This window comes from Silurus aristotelis, assembly GCF_946808225.1.
Source record: "Silurus aristotelis genome assembly, chromosome: 20".
Classification (NCBI taxonomy): domain Eukaryota; kingdom Metazoa; phylum Chordata; class Actinopteri; order Siluriformes; family Siluridae; genus Silurus; species Silurus aristotelis.
In genome coordinates this window covers 2921774-2942794 of record NC_139593.1, presented here as the reverse complement: position 1 = coordinate 2942794, position 21021 = coordinate 2921774, and the positions used below count along the sequence as shown (strand labels likewise).

General features: G+C 39.2%; 1 protein-coding gene across 1 annotated transcript; it reads right to left on the bottom strand.

The window, feature by feature from the left end:
* Positions 1 to 16984, bottom strand: LOC310715627 (adhesion G protein-coupled receptor E3-like). The gene is made up of 17 exons (XM_083522147.1): positions 16704 to 16984; positions 16553 to 16630; positions 16256 to 16424; positions 16032 to 16145; positions 15595 to 15776; positions 13349 to 13507; positions 12183 to 12260; positions 11909 to 12092; positions 11645 to 11761; positions 11246 to 11427; positions 11010 to 11165; positions 10472 to 10672; positions 4618 to 4672; positions 4272 to 4491; positions 2495 to 2561; positions 2107 to 2379; positions 1 to 869 (listed from the first exon to the last, which is right to left on the bottom strand). The coding sequence occupies exons 1-17, from the start codon at positions 16824 to 16826 to the stop codon at positions 771 to 773; spliced, it is 2457 nt and encodes an 818-aa protein (XP_083378273.1). The 5' UTR covers positions 16827 to 16984; the 3' UTR covers positions 1 to 770.
* Between the last annotated feature and the right edge of the window lie 4037 nt (positions 16985 to 21021).

Genomic DNA, 21021 nt, shown 5'->3' with positions numbered 1-21021 from the left:
TGCTATCACCGAAGAGTTATTTTATTGTAAAGTGTTTTATGCTACTTACAAACTCCTTTTACATTCTAACAAACTCCAATAATGCTTTCACATTCTAACACACTCTCACCAACTCCCACAATGCTTTTCCAAACTCCCATAACATGCTCCCCAACTCCCATAACTCTCCCAAACTCCAATAACATACTCACAAACTCCCATAACATGCTCCCAAACTCCCATAACATGATCCCAAACTTCCATAACTCTCCCAAACTCCCATAACTCTCCCAAACTTTAATAACATGCTCACAAACTCCCATAACTCTCCCAAACTCCCATAACATGATCCCAAACTCCCATTACTCTCCCAAACTCCCATTACTCTCCCAAACTCCCATAACATGCTCACAAACTCCCATAACATACTCACAAACTCCCATAACATGCTCACAAACTCCCATAACTCTCCCAAACTCCCATAACATGCTGTCAAACTCCCAGTGCTTTTACAAACTCCCATAACTATCCGACAAATTCCCTTAAAGCTCTCACAAACCCACAGTACTTTCACATACTAAGATAATGCTAAATTTATTCTATTATTTTTTATTGTATAATTGTATTACATTTATTCATGGTTAGAAATAATAAATGCATGCACAAGAACACAACAATAAACATGCAAACATTTAAGTGATTAGAAGATTGTAATAAAAAAATGTAGAACAAAATTGTAAAAGTGTAAATACAGTAGGACACTAACATGTGTACATCAGTGTAAACTCTTATTAGTTGTCTTGGGAATCTTCAGGTTGTCCCCGGACACTTCTGGAGGCTTCTCCTGGATTGTTGGAAGCACACAAAAGCTTTTTGTACTTCTGTCTGATCTGGAAACAGATAATGTAAGGTTAAAGTTTAGATTTCCAACAATATGGAACACCGCATTTAATAAGACGAACGATCGCTTCTTTTGGGAAACTTTTCATAACAGCTTTATGGTTCTCTGTAAATTTGAACAGGAGAGAAGATGTTAGCAGACTGCAATGGCGTAAATCTAAAATCCGGACATTTATAGATTTGTTTGGTCAAAGGAAAATCTTCAGACGAATACATTACCAAGTTTGTTGCGAAATAAACTGAAGGAACATGCATGTGTCTTTCAAACACCTTGAAAGACAAGGAATTGAATATTACGTAACAAATAAAAATGTTTGAATAAATTATATAATGTTAAATGCAGATGTAATGTTGAATTCATATGCGAATCTGCCCCTGAATTTAAATTTGCCAAAATCAATATGATCTCATTCTAATTTATATCAGCGCAAAATGGCACAAGGAGTTAACAGCTTCGTTATGAGTAGAATAGCTAGTTAATCCTGAGAAGGATCCATGGTGGAAGGTGATAATCCATGGGGTAGGTGTGAGACCTTACATCATTCCATTACTCAAATTAACTTGACACCGTTATTCACCTCCACATAGTGCACTAACATCCAACAACACACACCTTTTATATATTTTGCTTTAAAACAGCTACTTGGTGGCCACCAAACTTTTTTAGTTTTATGCCCAGAAATTTCAGCAATGCATAAATTTTTTTAGCATCATCAACACTTTTAAAACTAGCAAATTTTTGAATATTTCAATTTCAAAATCGTAAACAGTTTTATAATATGAACAAAATGTCTAAATGTTTCAGATCATCGAATGTTAAAAAAAAGCCATGCTATCCTTAACGTTTAACATCCCCCCTCACAACAGACCAACTTTTTAATGTCATCACTTTTTATCTCTAGTTATATTGTAGATAAACTAAAAGTTTCTTTCGGCTTCTCCCGTTAGGGGTCGCCACAGCGGACCATCCGCATGTTTGATTTGGCACATGTTTTTACGCTGGATGCCCTTCCTAATGCAACCCTCCCCTTTTATCCGGGCTTGGGACCAGCACTAAGGCTTGTGCAACCCTAATGGCTGGGGTTGGTTCCCTGACCGGGGATCGAACCTGGGCCGCAGTGGTGAGAGCGCCGAATCCTAACCACTAGACCACCAGGGAACCTCTCCAGTTATATTGTAGATGAAACACCTAAAAAACATGGAATGAAGCATGCATGTGGTTCTGACCTGTTTGTTGAGGAGACAGTGGGTGAAGAAGATGACCGTCCCCTGCTGGGAGTTGAGGAACAGGAAGGCATGATATAATATTCCGTTCTTGCTCGGGATATACAGAAAAATCCAGTAGCAAATGAGAACGACAAACTGAGTCAGGCTTCTAACCATCATACACTTCAAGAGACTCTTATCGGAGCTGTTTCTCATTTGAAAGACTTCATTCATCAGGGGTTGGCGATTGACGGCAACGACAACGATGATGATGAGGTAGGGGACAAGGTTTAACTGTAAAAAGACTGTGAAGATAAAATATACTTCTGCTATATTTAAATTGATTTATAATTAAAGCTCTTAGGAACTGTGAAGGGTTTAATCTCTATGTGGTTATTAAGGTACTTACTGTAACAGTGAAAACAACAGGACTTGCAAAAATAAAGATCAAGGTTTCATCAGTATTTAAAGAGCATCTATATGGAGGAAAACAAATAATACATGTTTATATAATAAAAATATTTGAGGAAATATGGAAATACTTTTGCACCAAAACTACAAAGCATAACTTTTTAAAAAAATAAAAAATAAATAAATGAAAAAAATATATATAATAAGAAAGAAGAGGAAAATTGAAACCAGTAAACTCAGTGGCAGAAGTGGAACGTAGATGAAAGTGTCTTTGAAATACACAGCAATTCTAGTTTAACAAATTTCACTAATTATGGGTTATGAATGCAAATGCCTGAGATTTCCTTTTTAGGCTCAGCAACTTTATGTTGGGGGATCACACTATGCACTGGGACGGTTTGCAGCCGAGTGTGAAGCGGCTGGGATGAGAATCAGCACCTCCAAATCCGAGGCCATGGTCCTCAGTCGGAAAAGGGTGGCTTGCCCACTTCAGGTTGGTGGGGAGTTCCTGCCGCAAGTGGAGGAGTTTAAGTATCTTGGGGTTTTGTTCACGAGTGAGGGAAGGGTGGAACGGGAGATTGACAGACGGATCGGTGCAGCTTCTGCAGTAATGCGGTCGATGTACCGGTCTGTCGTGGTGAAGAAGGAGCTGAGCCGCAAGGCGAAACTCTCGATTTACCGGTCTATCTACGTTCCTACTCTCACCTATGGTCATGAGCTCTGGGTCATGACCGAAAGGACAAGATCCCGGATACAGGCGGCCGAAATGTGCTTTCTCCGCAGGGTGGCTGGGCGATCCCTTAGAGATAGGGTGAGAAGCTCAGTCACTCGGGAGGAGCTCAGAGTAGATCCGCTGCTCCTCCACATCGAGAGGGGTCAGCTGAGGTGGCTCGGGCATCTGTTCCGGATGCCTCCTGGACGCCTTCCTGGGAAGGTGTTCCGGGCGCGTCCCACTGGGAGGAGACCCCGGGGAAGACCTAGGACACGCTGGAGAGACTATGTCTCCCGGCTGGCCTGGGAACGCCTTGGTGTCCCCCCGGAAGAGCTGGAAGAAGTGTCTAGGGAGAGGGAAGTCTGGGCATCTTTGCTTAGACTGCTGCCCCCGCGACCCGGCATCGGATAAGCGGGAGAAGATGGATGGATGGAACTTTATGTTCCCCATTCTGCCACAAACCCCTGGTGGATAGGTGGGGTTTCACAGTGCTTGGATCTTCAGTACATTTGAAAAACAGCATCAAAGTAGGTGGACATTGGACCACATGCACCTTCTGAATCTCAAGAATCTCATTCCAATACCATTAACATGGAGTTCCCCTTTGGAGTTTTACCAGTTGACACTCATCTTGGAAGGTTTTTCACTAGATCTTGGTGTTTAGCTGTGGGTCTTAGTTTTCATAAGTGTGTGTATTTATCTAGAAGTGTAATAATTAGATCAGACCCTCGTGTCAGAATGTCAAAGAGTCTATACTCTTTTATAGGGTGTTTATAGGGGTTAAAAAGGTCTGAGCTCTGTGAAGGACACTCAAGTTCTTAAAACCTAAACACTGACACCATGGAGTTAGTTCTCAGGAGCACTGTCATGTTGGTTTCATGTTTCTCTTAATTCAAGAGAAATTGAACAATATACTTGTGTGATTTCATATCTTTGGTAGCATTGTGGAAAATAATCATATGTATATGAATATGGTGGTCTGGGGTACACATACTTTTGGCCATTTAATGTAATAACCTCTCATTTGCAGATGCTCTACAGTCAGAGCTGGAGTCATACTTACTCTTCATCAATGTAACCCTTAGGAAAGGGGATAGCAGACATGCCCAGCACTCCCAGAGGAACAAGGTATCCAATTGCAATTAACCATTTCCAGCTAAGCACCTCCCCCATGTTCGATTTGATCTCTGATAGGTTCCTTACAAAGATGTAAAGCAGCACGGCTTCGATGAACATCCACACAAAAACAGACATTAGGAAAAACCACTGGATACTGACCAATGCTGTTCATAGATGCTAAAAAGAGAGAAAAAAAGAGAGAAGAAGAAACATTCTTTGGCATGTATGAAATTCTCTGGATTATTATTGGAGATAATCAATGACAACATGGTGTAGGTAAATTAAGTTACTCCTGCCACCCTGAATTAGATTTTTTTTTAGCTTAGCTCCAAGTGTGTTATTCCTCTTAGAACCATGGAAATTTGCCACAGAAATTTCATTATCTTGCTAGAATCAAACATTCTTCTTCTTTTGGCTGCTCCCATTAGGGGTCGCCACAGCAGATCATCCATCTCCATACACCCTGTCCTCTATATCTGCCTCTGTCACACCAACTACCTGCAGTTCTTCATTTGGATTGTTTTCTGACAATCCTCAAGCACAACGTTTAAAGATTTTCGGGGGTTAAGCTCGAAGGTCTTCCAGTCATCTTCCGGAGATGTTCTTCCGCTCCTGAAATATGCATGCAGCATTGCTGTTTGTCAAAGATATGTCATGTCAAATGTCTTTGTGGCAGATTTGCACAGTTTCACGTTTGTTCTTTGTTCTAACTTGCTGTCCATGATGAAATTACAGACGTGGTAATGCACGGGGTCAGAATAGCACCAGTTACACCATTAGTCTCAAAACCTTTTTTTTAAACCATTTTGTATGAGGAAGAAACTTCCTTGAGATTAAACAACTTTCAAAGGCAACCAAGCCTCATATAGACAGCAAATTGTGTGATTGTAAATAATGTCCTTCTATACCTGTGACTATTTAGTCAATAAGTGTGAAATGTGTAACGAGAAAATTCCTTGTAGATATGAAGCGTATTTGTTCACTGATAAAGTCAAGTCAAGTCAAGTCAAGTCAAGTTTATTTGTATAGCGCTTTTCACAACAGACATTGTCTCAAAGCAGCTTTACAGAAAACAACAGTGAAGGTGAATGGTGTGCGTTTGTCCCTGATGAGCAGCCGTGGCGACAGTGGCAAGGAAAAACTCCCTTAGATGATATGAGGAAGAAACCTTGAGAGGAACCAGACTCAAAGGGGAACCCATCCTCATATGGGTGACATCAAAAGTTTGGTCATAAATCTTTCAACAATACAGAACAATTTGTGATCATCATAGATCCAGCATCAGCTTCTCCATGCCAGGGCCTTTAAACACTCGGCATCTACTTCTCCATGATCATCCATAGGTCCATAATCTTCACGAGGTGGGACGTGACTGGAGCTGGCCAAACCTCAGGAAGCCTCGGGATGGGGAGAGAAAGAGAAGCAGTGGAGAGGAATTAGCGTAGCTGCTGTTCATGATATTAACAGCACAAGTTGATAATGTGCATGTGATCAGATGTTCTGGAGCACAAGGTTGTGATGTGATGTGCGTGATGTGTGTTATGTGTAGGCTTTGCTAAAAAGATATGTTTTTAATCTACACTTAAACTGGGAGAGTGTATCTGAACCCCGAACACTGTCAGGAAGACTATTCCAGAGTTTAGGAGCTAAATGTGAAAATGCTCTACCGCCTTTAGTGGACTTTGCTATTCTAGGAACTACTAGAAGCCCAGAGTTTTGAGATCTCAGGGAGCGTGACGGATTGTAGCGTGTTAAGAGACTGGATAGATACATGGGAGCCAAACCATTTAGTGCTTTATAAGTGAGTAGCAGTAGTTTGTAGTCTATTCGAAACTTAATAGGAAGCCAATGTAGGGACGATAAGATTGGGGTTATATGATCGTATTTTCTTGACCTAGTAAGAACTCTTGCTGCGGCATTCTGAACTAACTGAAGCTTGTTTATTAATGATGCAGGACATCCACCTAGTAATGCATTACAGTAGTCTATTCTAGAGGTCATAAACGCATGGACGAGCTTCTCTGCATCAGATATAGATAACATATTTCTTAGCTTAGAAATATTTCTAAGGTGAAAGAAGGCTGTTTTTGTAACTTGATTGATGTGATTTTTAAAAGATAAGTTGCTGTCTAAAATAACTCCCAGGTCTTTTACCGTTGAACTAGTAGTTACAGAACAACCGTCTAAATGCAGGCTGAGATGCTGGAGCTTCTGTGTACTATTTTTTGGGCCGATGAGCAAAATCTCCGTTTTATCAGGATTTAATAGCAGAAAGTTATGGGTCATCCAATCTCTTATTTCTTCAACACACTCAGTTATGCGAGCTAATTGAGCTGTATCGCCTGGTTTGGATGAAATATATAGCTGGGTATCATCAGCATAACAATGGAAGCTAATTCCATGCCTTCTAATAATATTTCCTAATGGAAGCATGTATATTGTAAAAAGCAGGGGTCCCAGAACTGACCCTTGTGGCACGCCATAATTTACTAGCATTATCCTGGATAGCTCTCCATTTAAATCTACGAAATGGTAACGATTGGACAGGTAGGATTTAAACCAGCTTAATGCCTGTCCCTGAATACCGATGTAATTCTGTAAGCGATCGAGGAGAAGATCATGATCTATAGTGTCGAACGCAGCACTAAGATCTAGTAAAACTAATAGGGAGATGTAGCCTTGGTCTGAAGCTAAAAGCAGGTCATTAGTGATTTTAACTAGAGCAGTTTCTGTGCTATGATGGGGCCTAAAACCTGACTGAAACTCTTCAAAGATATTGTTCTCCTGCAAGTGGTTACATAACTGGGCAGCGACAATCTTTTCTAAAATCTTAGACATAAATGGGAGATTTGAAATTGGTCTGTAATTCGATAGCGTGTTTGGATCCAGATTAGGTTTTTTAATGAGGGGCTTAATAACTGCTAACTTGAGGGATTTAGGGACATGACCTAACGATAGTGAGGAGTTAATAATATTTAAAAGAGGCTCACCAGCTGTATATAACACTTCCTTCAGTAGTTTAGTGGGAATTGGATCTAACTGACATGTTGTTGATTTAGCTTTCATAATAGCATCATACAGCTCTTCCTGTCCTATACATGTAAAACAGTGTAGTTGTGGGGTTGTAAGTACGATTGTGTCGGGAGATGCTGTCAGAGGTTGAACTGCCACAATTGTTTTTCTAATGTTATCTATTTTTTCAGTGAAGAAATTCATAAAGTCTTCACTACTAAACTGTGATGGAACACATTTTTCAGATCCCTGATTTGTTGTTAATTTAGCGACTGTACTGAAAAGGAACCTGGGATTGTTTTTGTTATTTTCTATGAGTTTGCTCAGGTGTTTAGCTCTAGCAGCTTTTAGCGCCTGTCTGTAGCTAAGCATACTGTCTTTATACGCAATTCTAAATACCTCCAATTTAGTTTTCCTCCATTTTCTCTCCAGATTACGTCTTGTTCTCTTTAGGGCATGCGTATGACTATTATACCAAGGTGCAGGTGCTTGTTCTCAAACCTTTTTTAACCGGATGGGGGCAACAGTGTCTAAAGTGCTAGTGAGGATAAGGTCTATGTTGTTCGCCATCTCATCAAGATGATCAGCAGTTATGGGTTTAATGTGAAACTGAGATAAATCAGGCAGGTTATTTATGAATCTGTCCTTAGTGGTTGGAATAATAGTCCTACCAAGTCGATACCGTGGTGAAACACGGTTAATCTGCTCTACCGGTAGTGTGTACAGTAGGAGATAATGGTCTGTGATGTCATCATTCTGAGGTAAAATATCTATATCAGTGACGTCTGCTCCGTGGGATATTATTAAGTCTAGTGTGTGGTTAAAACGGTGGGTTGGTCTGGTGACGTTTTGTTTAACTCCAAAAGAGTTTAGTAAATCGACAAATGATAATCCTAGGGCATCGTTTTCATCATCTACATGAATATTAAAATCTCCTACAAGCAGCACTTTATCAAAGCTGATCAGGAGGTCTGAGAGAAAACAAGCAAACTCATGAAGAAAATCAGCGTAGGGTCCTGGGGGTCTGTACACGGTGACCAGAGCGAGTTTTCTATGCATCTCTGAAAGTGCAATTTTAAGAACGAGCACTTCAAATGATTTAAAGCTGAATCCTAATCTCTGACTAACATTAAGAGAAGCACTATAAATGGTTCCTACACCCCCCCCACGACCAGTCTGACGGGGCTCATGCTTATAAACATATCCTGACGGTGTCGACTCGTTTAGACCCATATAATCACCTGGTTTAATCCAGGTCTCAGTGAGACAGAGTGCATCGAGATTATTATCTGTGATCATCTCATTTACAATCAGTGCTTTGGGTGCAAGTGATCTAATGTTTAAAAGACCGAACTTTAGAACTTTGTTGTGTTTGTTTATCTGGCATTTTTCAGTTTTAACTGCAATAAGATTATTTCTGGATCTTGTGTATGTAATTCTTGGTTTTACTACACGAGGAATAGATACGGTTTCTACAAACTGAGCTGTGTGTGAACTTGTAACTATTTGGTCTGTAGTATGCGTGTTCTTATAGTTGAAGATTTCTTGATGTCTTACCAGTCAGATGGTGTGTAGTATCCTAGAGATGTTATCTGATAGCACTGCTGCTCCAACTCTGCTGGGGTGCAGGCCATCAGGGCGGAAGAACCTAGGACGCTCCCAGAAACAGTTCCAGTTATTAACAAAGAGAAGTTTATGTTCTCGACACCATGACTGTAACCATTCATTTAGAGCTAAAAGTCTACTAAACTTCTCAGCCCCTCGCTGGTAAGTGGGAAGAGGTCCTGACACAATGATCCTCGTTGTGGGTGATGTGCTGCGTACCGTCTCCACCAGGATCCTGAAGTCCCTCTTTAAGATCTCCGTTTGCCGCAGCCTGGTGTCGTTTGATCCGGCATGGAGAACAACCGCTCCGAAGTTCTCGTTCAGGATCGCGGGTACCTGCGCAGCGACATCCAGAACACGAGCACCAGGAAAACAGCGAGTGTGCACCTTACCTTTAGCTCGGGTAGCGCGGACATGCCGGACGATGGAATCTCCGAGAATAACAGTGTCGCGTTCCGTCTCACGGAGGGGGACGAAGCGGTTCTCGGTCGAGATCTCGAAGGCCGGTGGTGGAGGTGGAGACGTCCTCGATCGGGGCTTGGCTTGTCTCTTCCGCCGCGGTCGCATCCAGGGTCCATGTTGCACCGGTGCCGGAGTTGTAGGTGCGCTGGGCCTGGGCATAGAAGCACGCGGAGTTGATGTGCTGGGAGCGTTAGGTTCAACCTGGGAGTTTACCTGGGATGAGTGCGCGTCCGCCCGGGATGTTTCCAGCGCCGCTTTCCGCTCTCGCAGCCGGTCATGCTTTACATGCAGCTCGCAAATCTGTTTCTCCAATGCCTCCATCTCCAACGCCACCGTTTGCAACTCGAACGAGTCCTCACCTGTGCTCGAATGCAGACAAACAACCGGCATAGTGCTTATCGTCACGAACAGATTTATTATACAGAGATGTGAGTGAGAGAAAATAAATATAAACAACACTAGTTATAGTCGAGTTAACTAACTACAGGCACAAGTCAGGAAGACAAAAACAATTAAGGATTATTAAAAGAGGAAAAACGGATAGATAGATAGCAAAGTTTGTTTGAAAGACGCCGAGAGATACAAACACGTAACTCGCGGCAAACAAGTCAAACACAGGAAGCTACGTCACAGGAAGCTCACTCGCTCAGAAAACAAAAGAGTACAAACTGCTCATGACCTTTCACTGCACTGAGAAAAAACAGGACAATAGAAACTCCTCCTTTGTGGTTTTTCAACCATGGTTGAAGTTTATCTAATATAAACTATACAATATATATAGTGGTGTACCTCAGAGCTCCATCGTGGGTCCTATAGAGTTTAATCATTTTTAAAATTATATATATATATATATATATATATATATATATATATATATATATATATATATGAAAGAATGTTGCCTGTTATAAAGTGCTGACAATGGGGACTCTAAAAATATATTATATATACATATTCTAAAAATGTTCAATAAACCACTGTCTTTTTGCTTAATAGTTGTCTTTTTGCTTAATATCAGAATGGGTGGATTAATGGTTTAAAGAAGAAGTGTGTGATTAAACTTACCAGGGGGTGTATATAAGGCAGGGAAAAACTTTTGATCAGGCTGAGAATGTAAAACACCAGAAGGTTTATGCAAAGGTTGATCAGAGCTGCGTCTGTCACTGGGTTTCTAGAATAAAAGATGAATGTCAATAAAGACAAGCTCAGAAATACAAGTCCTGCTGCTGTAGCCCCTGCGATGCTCATGTTCATGAGATGGTCACTCTGAAAAAGAAACAATGAAGCAAGTACTTAGTTAGAAGTTTGGGAAAAGAAACACTTTTTCAATAAAAATCTCCGGTTACAATTTGCTATCGTCACTGATGCTGGACTTTTGATCTAAAGGACATGAGTTTAGATTTTAGCACCATCACACTGCGGCCATTAACCGCTCGAATGGATAAATGAGACGAATTAAATAGTTTTGTCAAACTCCAAAATCTACATCTATCCCATCTGAATTATTAGTATATTTCATCCTGATTCCTTTCCTGGCATTCTCTTTACTCATATAAAGTTAATATTATGTAGCCTCCGTTTATCTGAGAACATTTTTTCTTACCCTGCATGGTTCAGTCCGCATGATAAGAGCAAAAGTAGACAGATGAGCACATGAGCACACAGTGTGAGTACTGTTCGTCCATATGATGCTACAATTATCTATCCAAGAGTTTTTATTCCAATACACACAGTAGAGGATGCCTTCAGGGTTGAACTCCTGGCCAGTACAGGAAATGAGAACATTAAACATGTGATTGAAAATGAACTGTGTTCAAGTGTTCAAGACGATAAACTTACGCGAATGTGTTTAAAGGTGATGTTGATTGGTTTGGTGAGGTTTTGGTTGGCATTTTTTAAAAGCGAGACTGACAACACATCGGACAGCATGGTTTTATTTGGGCTCGTAGTTGTCTTAAGGACGGATGGTTTCAGGAGGCTTGTCATGTTGGTGTACCTTACGAAAGCCACAGCAGCTGATCCTGGTGTATCAAATTAATTTGATATGAATAAAAAGAAAATGAAGCTAAAAAACAAATGATTATGTTTAAACCAGGTAAGATTTAATCCCTGGTCTTGCAAATGCTGTTTCCTGTCTATCATGGAAAAGTCGATTAAAAACATGGACTCTGAGTTTCTAAAAGTTTCACAGTCTGAAATTTTCACAATATTACAATGAGTAAATGATTACTACTTTACCATTGTTGTTCTCTGCAATTTCAACAAGATCGATATCAATTAAAATGTTTGTAGTACCAAGTTCAGGAATGTCACTCAAGGAGACATTCGGTCCATGTATCATGAATACTTGAACCTCTGGAAAAAATATAAAAATGAGTTCATGCTTAGCACTTTTTAGTCAAGAATTTAATTTTAGTTTGAAGATATAAAAAATACACTAAAGAAAGAAATGCACCACAAACTAGAATTTATGGTAAAAAAAAAAAAAAATAGCTTTCATACCACAATTTTGGAGAGACAGACTTATTTTGGTATCAGGACTGTCTTTTCTCACCAGTGTAGACACCAGTTTTTCAACTACATTCAGGACATTATCTCCGTAGGATATCAGATAATTTTGGTCAATAACATTGACAGTCACACGAGCTGTGAGACTTATTATGATTTTCAAATAGTTCTTCACAATCTACACAACAGCCAAAAAGATATCTGTGAGTACACACACAATTCGAAATTTGTGTATAAAAAAACACGACCATATCCTATGATATCTCACCTCCTGGGGTAATTCTTGGGGTAAGTACTTAAGGATCTGAAACAGGAAGTTCTTTGAGCATGGTCCTGATAAATAATCCTAGACAAAAATGATTTTGTTGAGTGAATAATGTTACTACAATGTGAAAGTCGTATGATTAAAAAGAAGAAGAAAAAAAACACTGAAAAATATGTTGACGTTTCCCCCTGCATCTTCTATTCATTCCACAGCATGTGATTGTGAATGTAATGATATCAATTCCTAAAGCAGCATGTTATGTTTTTGTTCTTGTTCCATCAGGAGAGGTTCAAGAAGATTAGAAAATACAATAAACTTGAATACTATTTGACTAGATTGGTTTTTGTCTACAAGCAGGAATTATTAGAGTTCCACCACTGTAAAGTATTTGGGAACACTTGGGATCTTGGCAGTTTTCTTGCCAGTAAGTGGTGAAGCAAAACATTTTGGTGTTTCAAATCTAAATACAATATGTGTACAATACACTGGTGCTAATATTGCAAACATATCGCTAATTTAGGCTTTGAGCAACCACATACCACTAATTAAAGTCCTCACCATGACATTGTGAGGTTCATATTCAGCATGACAAATGTATGATTTAAAGACACCCAGTACTACAGGGAGCTACACTATATGGACAAACAATTGTAGACCATAATATTCATCTGCCCATTCCAACTTTCAGTCCCCATTTTCTGTTATACAATACAATAACCTTCACTGTTTTGGAAATATGTTCCACTAGATTTTGGTGTAAGCTTTTAAGAATTTTTGCTCATCCAGCGACAAAGGCATTAGTGTAGTCAGATACTGATGTAGGATAAGGAGGTCTGGTGTGCAGTCAGCATTAAATGTCGATGGATTATTACATTTTCATTTCACTAGCAGACCCAAACCTGTCCCAGCTAGTGAAGTGAAAACGTAATGCTAGCACATCCATAGACATTCAATACAATTGTGTGCTTTCAGATTTATGGTAAAAATTTGGAGCTAAGAGCAGAAATAGAAAGCTCTATGCTTCTACATGCTTCTTATCTAGTGAAATCTTTGATTTCATTATTTGACTCATTATGTCTCACTTATTTTATTTTTTTTAAATATTGAGTGTCTTAATCAATCGCATGACTGGGTCATGTGTATCTGCAGTAGATAGAGAGATCTCTTACTTTGCAGGGATCAGTCTGCATGATGAGCATGACAGTTCCCAGATGATTACACGAGCACACAGTGTGACTGCTGTTGGTCTCTGTAATGTTACAGTAATCTGTATACCAGGCATTTTTCTTCCAGTACATACAGGAGAGAATGTTTTCAGGTGATAACGCCTAGCCAACAGACAATTAAGAAATAATAAACAATAAAAAAAAAAACATCATTTATTCAACTTTACCAGCACTTTATAATGTCTACAGACACAGGGTGCTACAGGAAACACTCCCATAGCCTGTAAGCAGCTCAGGATTAAACCCTTGTAACCTACATAGCTACCTGAGCCACCATACCACATATTTCATGTGTCGAACATGTTTGAATTTAATTCATTTTTATTTGTATAGAGTTTTTAAAAAAGGACATTGTCTCAAAGCAGTATTACAGAGATAAAGTGGTAATTAGGAAAGTATTTGTTTGTTCCTTATATTCGTAAGTTTGTCCATAATCAGTGAGCCTGTGGCAAGTAAAAACTCCCTGAGATAGCATGAGAAAGAAACCTTGAAAGGAACCAGATTCAAGAGGGAACCTCATCCTCATCTGGGTTTGCTCTTCTCAGTGAAGCACTTGGAATTGTATCCATCTCACTCTGGAAGGTGCTACTTTCCTTTTCTTGCAGCACATACAGTAGCATCATAACAGTACTTGTCAACTGATGACAATCCAGAGCCAAGGCCAGGGAGCAGACAAGCAGGAAAGATGCAATCTTATACTACAATTTGTATTACATATAGAAAATATAGATACATTCCACATTCTGTGAAAGTTATTTTAGGCCATTAGCTCATGTCCTTTAAAATATGCTTGTCAATATATTTTCATCTCACCATTTTTCACAGAAGTTCACAGAACTTTGTCAATTATCTCCCGAATTTATCGACTATGATAGTTCACTGTCTGACTCCATATAACTAAAGCAAGCTGCTAAACACCAAGAATCAACATTCCATTTTAAAGATACTAGAAAAGGTTGTAGCACAGCAGTTATGCTCATAGCTACATAGGAATGACATCCATAAAATATATTAGTCAGGATTTAGGCTTCAACATAGCACATTCACTCAAGTTTATTGACTGTGGAATGGATGGCTGGTTTATATTCCATGAGTTACCACATGTCAGTGTTACCTTCTGGCTCTCCCTTTCAGTTTCTGTTTGCAATCTGGTCACAATGTACAGTACCCTTAACCATCAAATGATCATAATTACATATAATAATTAATGATTCTCGTTCCATGTCACCAACCTTCCTCCTTTCATTTTATCTTTTATCTCTCTGTCAAGCTACACTTGCGTCTGAGGCACCAGTGATCCTGTCCTCTCCTGCTATCTGGACTTCCTGATCCATCCTGCTGCCCGAATTCTGATAGAAGTTCTCCAAAATTAGAAAAACACTCATTGCTGCAAAGAATGGTTTATTTAGAGAATTATAATTAATTTTAACTGTTCTACACTGAACTAGGTCTTTATTTGCCAGAGTTTCCACCAGTGAATAGTTGATAAACTCAACCATGATAACACTACAATAAATCAATTTTCAGTGTCATCCAAATGAAGATGGGTTCCTCTCAAGTTTTCTTCCTCAGATTGCCGTATTCCTATACTGACTGTGTTTTTTATTTTGTACAAACGATCAAATTCCTGCATGTCAAATCTCTTCTGGATTTGATCTTAGACAAAATTTATTTATTACATCTACACCTTCCAAAACTTGCTTTCAGACTAAAAGGTCCCAAAGTGCTTTTTGCATCCCTTTAAAAACAGTGTGAATATGTAAAACTATAATCTCCTTTGTTGTTTCTGTCAACTGCTTATGTTCTATCCATCTGTTTGAATTGATCCAGTTATGCTGAGGAAAAGCACAAATCTTGTTTTAAAGGGACAGGCGAATAATCAGTCGCCAAGAATATAAAATATTTTATTTTGAGGCACAGGCCAAATGACTAAAACACATTTTATGGCCTTTTCAATTTGATCCACTCAGGAGAAAAGCTCTGTTTAGCTGCATTAAAAATGGCATCCCAGTGTGGAAGAAAGAGCAAATCCAGGTTTAAGTGGAAATAACCCCAAAATGCTTCATAAGGAGACCACAATAACAAGAGAGCACATAGTTATTAAAGAAAAAAAAAACATGATTTGTAATGAAAATTGTTGTATTAAATGAGAATTTGCACTCATTCATTTAACATTTTAAAGAACTGACTGTGAGGTGTTTCAGGGTGAAGTTGTAGATGAGTTTGGTGAGATTTGTGTTTGCAGTCTTGGGAAGTGTTGCAGACACCACCACTGACATCACAACTTTATTAACGTCGGTATATGCTTTAAATTCAGATTGTAGGATGTCTGACATGTTGGTGTAGCTCATGAAGGCCACAGCAGCCAATTCTGTAATACAAGAAGTTTGATGTTAATATCAAATTTGAATATTTTATGGTGCAGTATGTGGAACTGTTACAATTGTAGGCCCCTTTTTGTACTTTGTTGAACAGAGGTGATCTACAGCTTCATGTAATTATTAACAGAACCAGGAGGCCACAGGGATTTGAGGTATCACTGATGGCACCTTATAGGGAAGGGTGGGAAATGGGTATTTTACCCAGACACAAATTTCAATTTTATAAATAAAGCTTATTACTATACCTTTGTTATTCTTTGAAATTCCAATGAGATCTATATCCATAGCGGCACTGCTCGTTACAAGTGTAGGGGTTCTGCTTAAGTTAACCTTCGGATTAACTGTTAAAATCCTAAGATCTTTAGAGAAAATCAAACCAGAACTTAAAATAGGAATGGAATGGAGTGTAGAAAGAGACAAACATGACCATATAGGTGTAGTGGTATAGAATTTAAAAGTTTTTTCAGACCTAAAGTTTGGAGAGAGATGCTGGTGGAATTGTAGGTAGCTGTTTTAGTCACCAATCTTGAGGCCAGTTTCTCAGTTACATTCATCAATAGATTTCCATAAGCGTTTTGCCTTGACTGGTTTATAAAATGTGTTAAATTCATAATCGTGTTCAAATATCCTTCCACAGTCTAGCCGATACACAGATAGATTCCCATGAGTTTTATATTATATATTTATATATAATTATCAGTTATATATGTTTATCAGTTAAAGCATAGTCTGAAATTTGGATTTAACAGCAGCAAAATCTTCTCACCTCCTGCGGTAAATCTTGAGCAATGTTATGCTGAGTCTGGTCCAGAAAATCCATTGCACACTGTACTGTCATATTTAACTGCAGGAAAACATCAGTTATTTTAACTACTAAATAGAATTAGATTGAAAAGTAGGAATTAGCTGTATCTTACACTGCATGGGTCAGTTTGACTGATGAGCGCAAACGTAGTCAGGTTTTTACACGAGCACGTGGACTTAATGCTATTGGTCTGTGTGAGGGAACACGTGTCCCATGAATTTGTCTCCCAGTCCATACAGGACAGAAAGGCATTAGGGTCCAACGGCTAGCAAAAGGAAAGGAAGGGGAAACGACAATCTAATTAATACACAAGTGGTTTTTAAAGGCATGTTTGATGTTTATTAAAAAATATTAATTCATTATTCTTGATAGTAACTGTAATGTGTGTGAGCGTGAAGTTGGTGAGGTCTGGTTTGAAGGGTCTAAAGCGTGTTGAAACCACAGGGACATTATAGTGGTTTCCGTTGAGGGATTAACGATGCTGAAAAGGCTGGAGATGTTGGTGTAGCTCATGAAGGTCACTGCAGATAAATTGAAGAAAAGATTTGTTTTGTAAAATTCTCTGTAAAATTTTCTTACTTTAGCATTTTACACACACACACACACACACACACACACACACACACACACACACACACACACACAAATAATTCCTTACATGTTCTTTCATAATTTGAATGTTTTAAGTACTAAAGTACAATGTTGAAAATAATAAAAATAAAGAAATACTATTGAAGAAGAGGTGTGTTTTGTTTGTGCATCACTGAAATTACTTGGCTACACCATTAGAGAAGAAAAACACTGTACCATTAGCCATCATTGAAGGCTGTCTGAAATCGATCATCACAGATGCATTGTCAAGGATATAGGGGCCCGAGCTGACTCTGCGTTTGATCAGAAGTACCTCTGAAAAGACAAGAGTTGTGTTCATTACCAACCGCACCTCTTTTCAGGTTCATAACCTCCCCACAACTGCTGAATATAAAATAAATATGCAATTTTACTCACATACCTAGATTTTGCACAGAAAACCTTTGGTCAACATTGTTGATTTCTAGTTTGGACAGCAGCAGCTTATTTACATCCAGCACAGCCTTTCTCAAGGATGTTAGATCTTGGTCAGTGACATTGTACACCATAAGACTCGTAAAGTTCATTACTGTGTTGAGTTGACTTTTTAAATCCTTCACAACAGGCACAGAAAAGAGGGATGAGTACAGTTTTAAATGTATTTATATATAAATATCACAAAAACACAAACTATGGCTCACCGCTACAGTTAATGATTTTGTTGTGCAGTTATTGTTTAATTCCTGGAGGTAATTTGTTACACATGTGATTAAATCAACCTAAAAGAAAAAAAAATGCAAGGTTTTGACCTTTTAATGGTTCCTTTTTCAAGGGGAATTGTACATGTACTGTAGTGTAAACTCAACACAAATTGTGAATTACTTGTCAGAAATGTTTTATTTACTACTTTAAATGAAGAATACAATAAAACTATTTGTTTTTCAAACTTTTTTAGGTTATTTATTGGTACAAAATCCGTTTAGAAATGTTACTCGCGGCTTCTCGTGAACTATCAGATTTTTCACGAGTTACACTGAATCCGGTTCCAAATGAAAAGTCGCCAACTATGGAGGTCACGAGTGTCGAGGTTCCACTGTATATATACACACACACACACAAATATACACACAGATTATACAGTATATGCTGTATACAGTACCTGACAATCATCGGGAAATGACAAATCTATCAAAAAAGCAAACAATAAAAGATTATTCTTATTTTTCAACTGTTCAGAATTTTGATCTTGTCAGCTTTCCTTAAAACAATCTAAAAATCAAGTATCAATAATTCAATTATTGGGACACAAGAACCCAAGAATCCTCAAATTAATGTCAATCATCTGGAGTCCTACACTGCAACCATCATTAGCACAAATGCCACATAAAAACTAACAAACAGAAAAAAATCCACAGTTTAGTGGGCAGAAATGCCTTGTTGATCAGAGAGAATATCATCAAGACCTGTAAAATAAATCTGTGTGCTTTAATCAGCAGCTTGGATATCGTGAAAGCTGTAACATTGAGAAAATGGAGTGCGGCGGCCATGTTTGAAAGTCACAGTGTTTCTCGGAAATAGAGTCTGAGTTACAGACTGATCTGACAGGCATGATTTGTTTTACAGGTTATTTTGGTACAGACACACAACAGTAACCGGGCGAATAAGCTACAGCAAGTAAAACCCGTTATGAGCGTATACATTAAACCATTTAATTCCAGATCCAGTTCCAGTTAGTAGTTTATCGTAAACTAAACATTTAGTCTTTTAGATTTAGATTTATTCTGGAAAAGCTTACTACTGAAATATGTGGCATGCAGTGGAATCTGGGTCAGTGTTTCTGTGCAGAACACTTATTTTCTTCTACCTAAACTTGATCAACAATCATGTCTTTATGGCGATCGCTTTGTGCACTGGGGCATCATCATGCTGAAACATTGTTTAGCTTCATAATTCTGGTAAACCAATAAATTGTAGATGCAGTGTAAACACATATACACTAATTTGCACAAGAAAGGGTACACAAACTTTTGGTCAAAATCACCAGTTCTGTTTGTGAGTTAACTGTAGTGTACTTACCAGAAGGTGAAGTAGCACATGCTGTAACTGCTGCTATTAGCAAAACAGCGACATCTGGAGGAGAGAAAAGGAAAATGAATAATTATATATATTCAGTATGTCATTACTTCTACATATACAACCCAGCCATTAGGGGGGCACAAGCCAGTGTACTCTTAGTGCCGGTCCCAAGCCCGGGTAAATGGGGAGGGTTGCGTTAGGAAGGGCATCCAGCGTAAAACATGTGCCAAATCAAATATGCGGATCACAAATGAGAATTTCATACCGGATCGGTCGAGGCCCGGGTTAACAACGACCGCCACAGGTATCGTTAGCCGACAGGGTACCGATGGAAATTGGGCTACTGTTGGCCGAAGGAGGAGAAGGAGAGGAGGAAGGCGTCTACAGGGACGGCAGGAAAAGGAGCAGTGTAGGAGAGTAGAGGTTCGGGTTGGTACTTTAAATTTTGGTACTATGACGGGTAAAGGAAGAGAGATAGCTGATATGATGGAGAGGAGAAAGGTAGATGTGTTGTGTGTTCAGGAGACCAAGTGGAAAGGGAGTAAGGCCAGGAACATTGGAGGTGGGTTTAAACTTTTATATATATATATCTATATATCTATATATCTTTATACCTATATTCTTTTACTTTATTTTATTTATTTATTTTATTTTATTTTAAATAGTTTTTCTCATACCTTATAGTTATTTATCTGCCTCCTTTTCTTTCCCCCATCCTATTCCCTCATGCCGGACCATCGTACAAAACATTTCACTACATGTCGTACCCTGTATGTATGTGTATGTGATGAATAAAATTTGATTTGATTTGATTTGATTTGAAACTGTTTTATCATGGTGTGGATGGGAAGAGAAATGGTGTAGGGGTGATTCTGAAGGAAGAGTACAGTAAGAGTGTAGTGGAGGTGAAGAGAGTTTCTGATAGGGTGATGATCGTGAAGGTGGAAGTTGAAGGGATGATGATAAATGTCATCAGTGCCTATGCTCCACAAGTTGGCTGTGAGATGGAGGAAAAAGAAAGATTCTGGAGTGAATTAGATGAAGTGGTAGATGGTGTACCTAGGAAAGAACGATTGGTGATTGGGGCAGACTTTAATGGGCATGTAGGTGAAGGGAACAGAGGTGATGAGGAGGTGATGGGTAGGTATGGTTTTAAGGAGAGGAATGTGGAAGGGCAGATGGTGGTAGATTTAGCTAAAAGGATGGAAATGGCAGTAGTGAACACGTATTTTAAGAAGAAGGAGGATCATAGGGTGACGTATAAGAGTGGAGGAAGGTGCACACAGGTGGATTATCTTCTGTGTAGGAGATGCAACCTGAAGGAGATTGGAGACTGTAAGGTGTTGGCGGGGGACAGTGAAGCTAGACAGCATCGGATGGTGGTCTGTAGGATGGTTTTGGAGGCGAAGAAGAAGAGGAGGAAAGTAAGGTTTAAAAGAAGAATAAGATGGTGGAAACTGAAGGAGGAAGAGTGTAGTGTGAGGTTCAGGGAAGAGGTCAGACAGGGGCTTGGTGGTGGTGAAGAGGTGCCGGATGATTGGGCAACTACTGCAGGAGTGATGAGGGAGGCAGCTAGAAAAGTACTTGGTGTGACATCTGGAAATAGAAAGCAAGACAAGGAGACGTGGTGGTGGAATGAGGAAGTGCAGGAGAGCATTAGGTGAAAGAGGTTGGCAAAACAGAAGTGGGATCGACAGAGTGATGAGAAAAGTAGGCAGGAGTACAAGGAGATGCGGCAGCAGGTTAAAAGGGATGTGGCGAAAGCCAAGGAAAAGGCATATGAG

Coding starts and splice junctions, on each gene's coding strand:
- LOC310715627 (XM_083522147.1), bottom strand. CDS start 16,826: ATGGACTGGGAGACAAATTCATGGGACACGTGTTCCCTCACACAGACC. Junction 13,508..15,594: donor TCACCCTGAAACACCTCACA/GTCAGTTCTTTA, acceptor TCTGTTGGCTAG/GCGTTATCACCTGAAAACAT. Junction 12,093..12,182: donor CCCAAGAATTACCCCAGGAG/GTGAGATATCAT, acceptor GCTGTTGTGTAG/ATTGTGAAGAACTATTTGAA.